The sequence below is a fragment of the Falco biarmicus genome, chromosome 5 (genome assembly GCF_023638135.1).
Source record: "Falco biarmicus isolate bFalBia1 chromosome 5, bFalBia1.pri, whole genome shotgun sequence".
Lineage (NCBI taxonomy): Eukaryota > Metazoa > Chordata > Aves > Falconiformes > Falconidae > Falco > Falco biarmicus.
In genome coordinates, this window is record NC_079292.1 from 52,540,117 (window position 1) to 52,553,394 (window position 13,278).

At 36.3% G+C, this 13,278-nt stretch overlaps 1 protein-coding gene across 2 annotated transcripts in view; it reads right to left on the reverse strand.

Annotated features, from left to right (window-relative positions):
* Positions 1–9,511: 9,511 nt before the first annotated feature.
* TMTC2 (transmembrane O-mannosyltransferase targeting cadherins 2) overlaps positions 9,512–13,278 on the reverse strand; it is a 254,058-nt gene continuing 250,291 nt past the window's right edge. For both annotated transcript variants that reach the window (XM_056341389.1, XM_056341390.1), the window contains one exon: positions 9,512–12,192. In XM_056341389.1, coding sequence (XP_056197364.1) covers positions 12,013–12,192 — 180 coding nt within the window. In that variant the 3' untranslated portion in view covers positions 9,512–12,012. The remainder of the gene's footprint in view (positions 12,193–13,278) is intronic.

A 13,278-nucleotide genomic window follows, 5' to 3' on the forward strand; every position in this document is an offset into this window, starting at 1 on the left:
AGTAGATGTAAGAATCATTTTTATATAGCTAGGATATCAGAAAAATCATCAGAGGAGCCAATATATAAATGTAAACAAGTCCTTGTCCAAATAGTTTTCTACAGTGAAATTTTAGCCACTCAGGTCAATAGAAAAACTGTTATTATCTTCAAGTGGGATAGGATTTCTTCCTCACAAGCCAGGCACATTCTCTGAAAAGCAGCAGAAACTGTAGGACAAAAAGATCTGTCGGCTGGGAACAGGCTCTCTAGCGGAAGGACCCTTGAGAAGTTTCCTGATGGAAACAGTATGTTTGTTTATTTTTTCCAGGTTTGTCACATGTAGTACTATGTCATATTCTGTTTGGATTTTGTTAATAATCAAAACTTCTCTCTTCAAAAGTCTGATTTATTGCCCTTTCTGGTTTTCAAAGTACCACTAAGACCAAAATGGCTGGCAGGGGAGATTACTGCCAGAAAAGTGCTAACGTATTAAAGCATTTATTTAAAAGGCATAACTATCTGGACCTTTTCCAACATTTCAGTATTTCACACACAGGATAGACTGTATCTAATATAAAAGGATCAGAGTAAATTGTTGCCGTTGAACTTCACAGTTAGTGAGACTGCACTACCCCTGCCCCTCCCTTCAGTTCTTCTTTTTGGGTATCCAACTTTGTGAATCAAGCAGGCTTAGAGGGCTTGACAATATGCACAGAATTATCATCCCACTTTTAGCAGGTCTGCTCTACATGTTCATAGTAATCATCGATGTTTAATTTAACAGATGGTTGGAACTTACACAATTCCTCTTAAGAGGTATACAGTACGGTTATATCATTCCCAATGTTGAATTAGAATAGAAATCCAACACCAAGTGATGCTGCTTATTCAGTATAAGTCAATCTATAATTTCTACAGATTTCTGAGTCTCTCTGATCTGAAATGTTTGAGGCAATTTTATGTTTTAAGTATTACTGCCTTTTCTTGAAATGTAAAAGGCAAAAAGAGATGCATATTAAAAATCTATTAACCCTGCAAATAATTTATATAAAAGTTAGATTTGCATACCATGTTATTCTTACTTATAGTCCCCTGAATGAGGCAGAAAAACTAATTTACTTTTATTTATTTATACAGTCCCATTAGAGTACAGCACTTTACAGCCAACTAGAAGAAACAAATCACTGCTCTCAGGACCGTGCTGTCTGCAACGAATACAGCAGGGCAAGCAGGGACAAGAGCCAAAGGTAGAAGCAAGGGTATGGGAAGGCTACAGTTAGGGAAGCTCGAGAGATGATCTCTTCATCTTATCACTTCCAGAGGTTCTAAGCACGAAACAGTCAAGATGAGTGTGACAATTTGGGATTTGCCAAAAAATGTCATGTAGTCCCATTCAACCCAAATATCTGAGAGACCAAATATCAGATTGTATTTTTACAATACGAAATAAAAATGGGCAAAGCAATCAGTTGCAGTGCAGTTTCCCACATCATCAGTCTGCCTGTTTTTTCCCCTGAGGTAGTAAGACTTGTCCCCAAGAATGTTAAAAAGATTAAAAAAAAAATAAATTCCTGTATCCTTTATTAAAAGCTGCTCTTCCCCTTGTTTTGCCATTGAATGCCTTCTTTTCTGCAGTTTATGTTGAATTAAATTTTAAAAGCCCACATTTCTCTATCATGACATTTTTGCTAGTTAAATCCATTTCTTACCAGAACTTGCATTAAAATTACTTCTGTTCTCACACCATATTTCATAGTCTTGCTTTCAGAAATGTTTTTGGGTTCTTTTGTTGTTTTGGTTTTTTTTCTTAGAGCTAAGACTGAAATGGGGATTCCCCTCCCTGCTTTCTGTTTAGTTGTTAGTGAGTTCTTATGGCTACATTTTAGGTGAAAATAACCCCCAGAAACGTGTCTTTGAACCCTCTAGCAAATGAGGACAGTACCTGTAAGTGTCTGATCTACTGCAGAGCTTTGCAAGTTAATAATACCTGATACAAAACAAGAGGCCTTTATAATTTGCACACTTTCCTTCTAAATGCTATCAGGATGCTTTGGGTCAGTTTTGTTATCGTTTTGCATTTTGTGTCCCTCAGGCCTACAATAAGGTCACTGGGGGTTCCACCCCTGCAAAGCATAAAATTCACATAATCAAGACAGGTGGTCTTTTTCATATTATAATTTTTAAATAAGGTTGATGGAACCTGTGCATGGTTGCCAACTTGTTTTTGCTTCTCCCTCCTGTCTCACTGACTATTCACTGTGGAATTATCAAGGTGCAGCCTGCTCCTCCCAGCTCGGCTTCTCCCTACGGTCAGTTAAGACTTGTCCAGTTTCTGAATGTATTCACAAAAGAAATCATGATTTTGCAGTCTCTTTATGCCCTTTCCAAGCATGCCTTGCATATCAAAGTTCAAATCACACACATGCAACAAGCTATCAGCCAAGGCAATCACAGAACCCAAGCATATCAGCCATTAGAAGGTGATCTTCACCCTTTGTATGCCAGAAGGCTGTAACAGTTTAAAAGATGCAAAAAAAAGAAAAATTTCTGATGCAATTCCTGCCAGTAGTCCTTTTTGAAACTTGGTGTATTGTATTCTAGGTGTTCCAGGTATGACCTTCATTTAGCTTATGCATTGCTTTCAGAAACAGACTCGATCCTGAGACTCAGATGGACTCACTTGATTTCAGGATTAGCAAAATTATGGTAAACGTCCTGACAAACTGTAGTTGGCATGTGTAGTTTGAAGATCCTGCCTGATATTTTTGTGCCTTTTCCAGGCAAACGTGAGATATGTTCCCACCACTTCGGTCGGAGCTGCCTGGGCCCAGGCACATGCATCATTTTTCTGTGGATCACTGTGGGGTTTGTACAGCTAATTATATGTTTATATGGGAACAAAGCTACAAAAGTAACTAAATACAACCACAAGATTTTTCCTTCCTTGTCCTTATTCCTAAGCTTCCTTCAGAATAAAAGGAGTACTAAGAAGATGGTCTGTTTGAGGATATCTTTTATTAGCAATTTGTGAATTAAATTTGAAAAACTATTTCAGATATACCATAGTTTATAAACACTAGATTAAAAAAATGCACTATAACTGAAATTATGATGAAAAACCCCAAGGTAAATAAACAGTAAAACATGATAAAACCTTAACAAGTATGATTACACTGATAAATATAAAAAGCATGTAAGGAAACTAATCTGTCTGTAAATCTAAATATTAACGATCCTATTTGCAGAGACTAGGATTCCTTCTCTTTTCAAAATCATGAGCTTCATTGAGTCAAACAAAAATTTACTTTTATTTGATCACCTCAAACTGACATTTATATATTGCTACTGAGAGACCACAAAAATCCAAAAATGAGTAAACATTTCACATATGCTGACCTCTTTTTCTTCTTCCCATGCCAAATAGAGCAAAGTTTTAATATCAATCAGAATAAACCTTACAATAAATAATTTATTCAGAATCAACTGGGTAAATATGTGCTGTGCTGACAATGAAGATGATCAAACCAGCTGTGATGGTGCCAACAGGACGTGCACGTGTACACGTATATAAAGCATGTATTTAGCATGTTGAAGTACAAAACCTGTCAACCTGATATCAAGTTACTCTTAGAGTATTGAAGCCAACTGTAAGTCAGACATAATCTCATGAGGTAAGCTTGCAAACAGCACTTGCAAGAAACTTAGAAGAGTTTATACCATCTTTTAGCTTTTCATTCAAGTAGTTTTGTTTGGGTTTTTAAACTTGAAAATCAGCAAGAAAATGTTTGGTGTTTTTTTTAGTCATAACACTGCATGCAGCAAAGCTTAACCCATCTGAAGAATTTGCTGTGTTCTATCTTTGCTTCACTTACCTGTACTTTGATTAAACAATGACAGGCAACAAAGGCAGAAGAGATCCAGATGGAAAGGTGCTCTCTTATTAGGTGAGCTGATATTAGGTGAGTTAGAAAAGGTGGACAAGACTTTCAATTCCTGAATCCATTAAGCATTAAAAAGACTTAAATCTTACATGAATGAGAGACTTAGTGTAGACCGAGATGATCCATAGTTTACGGTCTTTGCAAAAAAGGCAAAACAAGTTTTATTCCGTTTTAACATCTTTGGTTATAAGGCACAAAACAGATGTAGAAGCTCAGCTCACACCCAAAACTGTTCGCTGCCTTTAGTTTCAGGGAAAGCAGTTCCTCTTCTAATCTCTAAATCATTCATAAAGCTAACAAAGGAGAAGAGAGGGGGAAACAATTATTTGATTTTCAATTAATGGGGACAATCAGGACCATTATTCCATTAAATCAAAGAAAAAACCAAAACACACCCCCCCCCAAATTTCCAGAAACACAAGCACATTTACAGTTATTTATCTAAAAGATTAATTGCTACTGAAACTTCATAGAGAAATAGCATTTCAGAGGAAAGAACAGTAATTAAATAATGGATTTTTTATGACAGTGCTCTATCCATGAATTTCAAGGCATAAGTGCCATTCATAGAGCTGTTGTTATGAGTAGTATGTTTATTTTTTAAAATAAATCAATTGTTAAAGATTTTCATTAAGGAGTAGCAAAGGACAAAAAATGCTATGAAATGATGGTGGTTGAGAAGAAAGAAAAGATCCTATTCTACAGCAAGAATAAGACATATTTTCTAATATCCTACATCTTCATGTTGTCATATAAAAATATTCACTGCCACAACAGGAAAATCAAGGCTGGATTCCAGAAACCAGTGGGTGTGCAAGTGACTCTTTGTTGCAGTGATTGGCTTTGCATATTGAATAGAAAACAGAAGAGGGAATTGATTTAATATAAGGAACAATAGACTGTATTATACACTCATGTACTGTAAAGAAAATTATGGTTGTGGTTGCAACAAACATGACAATATATAAATCAATTCTATGTGAATTTAATTTCTCATTGTAATAAAGAAAAATCCTGAGCATGCAGGAACATCTGTTTTAAGATAATTAGAGACAATATAAAATTTAATTTTCTCTAGAAAAGGACAAAAATTGCTTTGCTGACAGGAAAAAAATATCTAGAGAAGAAACAAAGGAAGCCTCTCAAATAATCTCTACTTTCTGGATTACTTGGTGCAGCAAACCACTGTATTATTGGGTTGAAAAATCTGTTCACCTGGGTTAAATCATTCCTGAAATCAAAACTGAACTCAAGTTTAGCCATCAAAGCCAATATCCATTTCTGCTTAGCTTGAAACAGAACCTGTGGCTTAAACTATTCAAACTCTGCAGAGATACTGCTTCATACAATCAGGTTCAGAGTTTCAGAAAAACAAAAATATCCAAACAAAAATAGAATGTCAGCAGCTAAGGGACCGGTGATTCAAGGAAAGGTAGGCTCATGCACAAGCTCTATCAAACAAAAAAACCCAAACCCACAACTGTTCTCACCGCATGTGGCTTCCACACCTGTTTCTTCAAAATGAAATCTTAAAGGTTTATAAAACATTAATTTGTGCTCAAATGCACACAAACTGACAGAAATTTGTGAATATAAACAATAATTTAAACTTCCAGCCTTGCACAGAAATATCTGTAAGCTAAAGAATTTCAGTAAGCAAATGTAATTACACTTTGTCACTGAAACTATATTCAAAATAAATGAATATACAGCAAGCATGCATGATTTAATCTATTTTACCTTACTCCTTTCTAGAAGATCCATTGTGATGTTTCTGCCCTTCTGAAATGCTTCCTCCTATGTAACCTTCAGAGCTGTCTGACTCTAGAACTGTGGCACCACCAGAGCCAGTGCACAAAAGGGTAAATATGATAAAGAATATATGGGGAAGGGAAAAACATCAATTTGAAATATGAACACAAATTCAACTGTAAAAGTTTTCTAACCAAGTGGTGTAACTTGAGGCACACACTCAAGACTTTCAAACCAACTGGCAACTAAGCCCCACACAGCTGCTTGCTCACTGCACCCCCCTGTGGGATGGAAGAGAGAATTGGAGGGGTGAAAGTAAGAAAACTTCTGGGTTGTAATAAGAACAGTATAATAATTTTGATTAAAAATCATAATAGTGATGAAAAGGAAAATAACAACAAAAAAGAGAAGAATAAGCCCCAAGAAAAACAAGTGATGCAAAAGAAAAACAATTGCTCACCACCAACCAACTGATGCTCAACTTGTTCCCCAACAGCAGCTCCCCCCAGCCAGCTTTCCCCCTAGTTTATATGCTGAGCATGACATCATATGGTATGGAATATCCCTTTGGTCAGTCTGGATCAGCTGCCCTGGCTGTGTGCCAGCCCAACTTCCTGTGCACTCCAGCATCCTGGCTGGTAGAGCAGTGTGAGTAGCTGAAAAGTCCTTGACTTGGTGTAAGCACTGCTCAGCAACAACTAAAACATCAGTGTGTTATCAATATTATTTTCATACTAAATCCAAACCACAGCACTATACCAGCTTCTAGGAAGACAATTAACTCTATCCCAGCCAAAACCAGGACAATGGAGAACATATTGTGTCTCCTGTACTCTATTACACTGTCTTCTGAGGCCAGCATTTCCAGTTCATAATGTTTGGTTTTGAATTATTATTATACCAAAAGAACTTAGAATTTTTTCAATTCTGTATTGCTTTTGGGTTGTTTGATTGTTTGTTTTTAATTTACTGATGCATACCCTTTCCCATAGCTGATCCTAGCATAACTTGATCTTGGGATTCCTTCTTTGTTGTCAGAATAAAGTCTGTCCCTCTAAAATTCTTACTCATTTTCATAAACATGACTGCATCTCCTCCCTGACACCTCCCTCCTCACCCACTGTATAACATTGGATGTATTCTATTCCTTTAAACACATTCTTCCAATGTCACACTACTGAATCCCAGGGAGATTAAATGTTCAGTGTCCATGTGAAGCAAGGCAGGGACTTTTCCAAATGCAGGTTCAGCCCAGCTGAGAAAGCCTGTAGAATATCTGAGTGGGGTCTCTATTTTATTTATAAGGACCAGAAACAGAAGTTTCAAAAAGGTAAATGGTTATATAGGATTCCCTTTAGATTTCCCATCGCTTATTTCTAAATCTCCAGGTTCTCTCATTAAAATCTCTCCTTTGCAACCCTTGGGGATGCAGCAAAGTAAACATAGTAATTCCACTCTCAGTGACCGTTCTCACACTTGAACTGGAGGCAAAGTCTCGCTCATGCTGCCTGCGTTCAACCCTGCCAGGCAAAGCTGCTACGGGAATGTCTACAACAAAAAGTCCCAAGCGAGACCCAAGTGAGCTGGTATATTTACAGAGAATAGTTTAGTGCCTTACCTTTACACTAGTCTAAATCTCAGAAGTAATACAGCCATCTGTGCCAGCTACAGAGAGCAAGGTCAGATTGGCCTGTGTAAGATGGCAGGGCTAAAAAGCCACTGCAGAGCCATCGTGTGCCTCCATCAGAAATGGAGAGGTATCAGGTATCTGCTGCCTGAAAAGTGTGATGCTTACAAGAACAGAAACATCGGAAGCACAACACAAGGCAGTGTGGTGAAAATTTATTAAATTGATTCCTGCTTATGAAAAAGTCTTTGCCTTTAACTAGGAATCATTTAACTTGGACATTGAGCTCAAGGAGCTCAAGGACAAATTTAATGTGCAGGTGGTGTTTGTCTTGAGCCCCCAGAACAAGCCAGATGTGGGCAGGACCATCCAGACAATAAATACTGTGTGCAGCTGTGTCATGGCGGTAACTCCATCATGCTCAGGCATCTGTACAACATCCCTGGTGTGTGTGTGAGCCTTACGAACCATGAGATAGTGCATGACTGCACTTAGCATAAACTTAAAAGTTTGCACACACTAGGTCTGTAAACTGGTTTTGTTATTCACTGAGTACAAAGGTGGCAAGTTCCAGGACTGGGCCAGAAGCCTCACCTACAGGTGGACACACCACATAGGAATCTTCCCAGTTATGGAGAGACTCCTGGCGCCAGCTGCAATGGGGCTTCCCAGCCGAAGTGTGGGTCCCAATGATGTTAGGGTGGTAATTGATGATGTATCCTTTTCTTAGTCTCTGTAATGCTTTGAAGTAATGATTTGATGCTTTGCTCTTATTACTTTTTTATCATATTGTGCATAATAACTAGTACTGTTTCCTTTTATCATATTGCACGCTATTTTCCTTTATTGTATTGTAATATAATAAACTGCATTTATTCTTGCATTTGATTTGGAATTAATTTTTGCTTGGTATTAAGTCAATCGGCAAAACAGGCAAGCAGAACAGGATCTTGCAGAGAAGGGTTTAGGGGGAAGATGCTAGAGCAGGCATTCAAGCACATGTTTAGACTATTTCCCTGAGAAAGGAGTGACACAGAACAGCTTATTCTTTGCATACTCTGTGTTCATCGTCTCCCATTTCATCAAAACCTATTTAGGCAAGGAATGACCACATCTGAAGGCAAAGCATGACCTTTGATAAAAATAAGGGATGACAGTTGAGTTTGGAAATCAGTGACCCAAGCTTCTCTAGTGCTCTGCTCATGTCCATGAATGTTTTTCAGCTCTAGAGCAAACCTATCAATGCATAGGACCTGAATGCAACAGAACTAGAAAGGTATAAAAATATTAGTATTAGGTCCACTGAGCTAAGGCGGCTCTGTCCATAGAAGATTAAGAGGAAACTGAAAGGTCAAGTACTTCATGACATCTCCTGCACAGGAAGGCAGCAAATTTGAAACGGATCATGTGACATTGCAGCACAAGAGAAAGGTGATCTCAGACACTAAAAAGGCCACGTACATAAGCGAAGTCTTCTTTCCAGCTTTTGTAGCCAATTAGACATTAGAAATGTTTTTACTGACATCATGTTTGTATGTCAATATAAAAATGATCTATTAATATATCTTATTCATCTGCTTTTATGCCCACAGATTTTAGAAACAAAGATCAAATATAATAGTTTCCATAGTCCTTTGGCTAGATTTAGTGAGCAGAAATATTAAAAAATGCTTCCAGAGAACACTTTCGAAAATATCAGCTGAAGTATAATTGCAATAGAGTACAGAAGAAAGCCAGCTGTGATAGGTTGTACTCTGCTTACAGTGTATAGTTCTCCCATATATAACACAGTCAATATAACTCATTAAATTAGAATAATTTTTTTTAGAAATTGTTGTTACAGTAACAGATAAAGGAATGCACAGTGTATTAGTTATCAATGCTTTATTATTGAAAACAAAATTGAAATTCTCTTATCTGGCACATAAACAATTATTTCTACAAAAAGGAAAGCCTACAAATCTGATAATTTATACAAATAACAGTTTTTCAAAAAATAAAATTTTAATTTAGTAAACTTGTCTTGTGCTCTTTAATTTTCTTTTTAGCACTGTCTGCAATAATCTGCCATAAATCCCTGAGCAGAGAGACATATTTTAAACATGTTTTAAATTTATCCCAAAAGAAGAAAGTTATCAAGCCCAGACCTATATTAAAAAAATGTGTTCAGGGACATTCTTGTTAAATTTGCGCTAGTCCTTTTTTCTTTCTTTTCTTTCTTTTTTTTTTTTTTTAAAGAAACAATAAAAACATTTATCAATGCAAGCTTGACACTGCATCACAGGAGTGCTCCCCCTTTTCCCCCCTTTGTGCAACGAATAAAAATTACTAAACAAGAATGAGTACAGGTTGAAGGAAACAAATAACATAGTGAATGGTTAAGACCAAGAAGCCATCAAAGCTTGATGGCTGTTGAGCAAATAAAGCTGCAGGGTACCACAGTTTTATACTGAATTCAGTTACATTTGCTATCTAATTAATTCTATATTTTTTCCAGAAAATCAGTAAAGCAGGAGAATACTTTCAAGCTACCATTGTATTCTAACACTGGTTTCAATGATAAAGTAGAAATTCAACTTTTGACCCTTCAATTTTGCTTTTCCAGCTATAACATTATTCGAGAAAAACTTGACACACTCCACAAAACCAAACGATCTTGCCCCTCTGGCCCTTCTGGCAGGCCAGTTGTAAACTTAGCAACTTACGGTATTTTAGCGAGCAAGAGGAAAGAAAAAGAAACACACACGACTACAATTTTTTACTATACTGACTTCAAAACAGCTACTCTCCAATCTACGTCAATACAGATTTAAAATCCAGGTGTAAGGGGAGAATGACCAATAAGGTACAGTATAACTCAAGCATCCCCTTTCCCATTAGGTACACACACTAACCACAAAAAATGCAAGGAAAAACAAATAAAAGAATAGTAACACTTACAGACTGTTGTGTTAATGGCAGGTAATGTTGCTGCAATCAAGTAATAAATAAATAAATACAGCAAAGTATTCTTCTCTACGCTTTTGCTGGAATGGTGCTCAACAGTTCAAAAGCAAAAGAAAACGAAAAGAAAAGAAAACAAAAAAAACCCCAAACACAAACCCTTTCTCAGTAATAAAGTTTTTAACAGAAGATCCTGAAGAAGCTTCAGTTCAAGGTGCTCTACCACTTAAACATTGTATCTATCATTATGAAAAGAACACTGAAGCAGATACCAACAGGTCATTAAATGAAATAGTAAATTTTCTTACAAGCAATAATACTTATTCCAAAGAAAGAAAGCTGTTAACAAATGGCCTGGAAAAAACTGACTAAAGCTTCAATACACTGCAATTTAAAATAAATTATTTTTACATTTAAAAACTGAAGACTAAAACAGTAAATAGGCCAAATCATTCTGAAACAAAAATAAATTGAATCTCACCAAAAGCATATTTAGATATTTGACAGCTCTGCTGCTAGCGCATGTCAGAATACAAACAGAATGCTAATATTTGGTTAGAATCTGAATAGGAAATATTTTTTAAAACACCATCACTGTGAAAAGTAACTGACAACCCCCTTTACAGATTTGTCTTGATCTACACTGTTTTAAGCATGATCTAATCAAGTCCCTTCAGTTATTTGCTAGCCTCACCAATGTGTAACATTCCCTTTTCTCAGAGTTGCTCATGAAGTCTCATTTGTAGCATATCCAAGCACTAATATTTTCGAATCTCACTTGGCTGAGTTATTGCAGAAATATTGTAGGCAGACAGTTCAAAGTTTTCAAAGTTGGTCTTATCTGACAGCAATGTAAAGAGAATCAAACACATCATTATATAATACTTGTTGGGGGGGGGGGGTTGTGTTTTTTTTGGTTTTTTTTTTTTTCTGAAGACAGAAGTCTGACCACATCCATTTGATATCAGGGCAAATATCAGTCTTGCTTGTATTGCTAAATCACAACTCCAAACTTTTGGACTTTTTTTTTGTTGTTTTTTAACCGCTCTACATACACACCTGATGTAGAAGAATATGGGTGGTTCCTTGCTCATTCTGTCTAGCCCACAGCCATTTGACTGTGTATCTCAAGAACACTGCATTAAAACTTAACCAGCTGAAATAATATGCATATTCTCAAGTAAACAATTTTTAACGCTGTCATCTAATCACGTGACAGGTTTGAAAAAAAAAAAAAAAGGCTATATAAGCTGTGAAATTGGTAAGCAAGTGGTCCTAAAGTGAGATACAGCAGCATTAAGACAAACTGCAAACACACTGGATTTAGTATACATTTTAATGAGTTACAGTATCAGCAAAATACTTTAACCTACTATTACCACTTTTACTCCCATATGGTTTAATGTATACTGTACAATTTTCCCTTAGTATTTCTATGACAGTATACATTCCAAATACACACCTGAAAGTGAGCAATATGGGATTTGCAATTATCAAATATGCCAAAACACCTTCTCTCAAGTACTATGGTTCTAACTATTTTTTGTGGGGCAACAAGTCCTTCATGAATATCTCAAAGTCTCCCTTTTTCTATTTATCTAGCGAAAAAAACTTATGCCAAAAAAGCAGAATAGCTTCTCTTAGCAGCAATTAAGACCTCTGATCCTTGCAGTCAAGTCCAATGAGTTTTCTGATCGGGTAGCTCTGTGGAAATTCTAGTTCATGGTTTTAATCAACTTAAGAAAAAAAATGTTCAGAGTTTTTATCATCATGGTTTGGATGTCTTCAAACCTTGTTTCTCCATGATATTCCACAGTTTGCGAAGATTGGACTGAGTGATGACATCATCAGGTTTAAGTTGAAGAGCAAGGAGGTAGTTTTCTTCAGCCTCTTTCAGTTTACCATTCAGATGAAGAATGGCTCCAAGATTCATTAGGGCAGCTGGATACTGGTACAAAGAAAAAGGAAGGGGAAATATTAGGAGCATTTTCAGTTTTTCTTTTCAGACTATCTTCTTCCACTTAAGCAAATTATTCCCTTATGTTTGCAGACTTTTCATGGAAGCAATTTACCAATTTAAGCAAATAGAGATAACAAGAAAAAGTTGCTGAACAGCTGCTGTATACTTTATGCTTTAAACAGGGCAAGCTCTGGTGTCTACAGACATAGACTTCTCTATTTAATGAGAAAACACAGACCTCATAAAGCTTTACATGTGGTAATGTCAGCATAGCACAGTTTCCAAGAGAAAATTAAAGTAATCCAAGACTGGATTAAAGACAGGAATTTAGTTTTAATTCAACCCATTGCCAGTAAAGAGTTTATAATCGTTGGGAACAGTTAACACGTTGGAATTCATCCCCTTTTTCTCTTTGTCTTAATTATAACTAGTAGAAAATACAATCTGTTCCCAGATTCAGGGGTCTTACGATATCCATTTAAATTCAGGCCGTGGCAATTATTTCTTAATGAACAACTGAATAAAATTAACAGTGGTGGAAACACATGCTATTTTAATAACAAAGATGTGAAAATTTCATAACAAATATGTTGAAAAGCTTCTTATGTTACTAACAATTTTTCCATCTTTAGTGAAAGCAGACTGTTCCTTGTTTTTAATTTTTCATCTTTAGATTATTTTATTATGAAGTAATAGGTTGTTCATGATAATTAAATATGCCTAGTTACTGGAGTTAACAAATATTACAAGGGCAGAAAAGCAGGTTTATGAAGCTGAAGAGAACAGTCTAACCTACCTTTTTGCAAGTACCTAAGGTATTCACATGCTAGTAAGAGCACAGGAAAGGCATTTGCCAAACCAGTACCTTGCATTTCAAAGAAAAAGAGGGGGAAAGTTCTACACAAAGTTCACTATGGTTCTTCCCTTGGGTCACTATCAATTTCAATGAGCTTCAGGAACGCTCACTTTCCAAGACACATTAATTTTGCCTCAGAGGGTAAGTGTTTCAGGACACTACTCACCAGTGTTCGGATCAAGATGCATTATTCAAAATGTGAAGCCACATGGAAACTT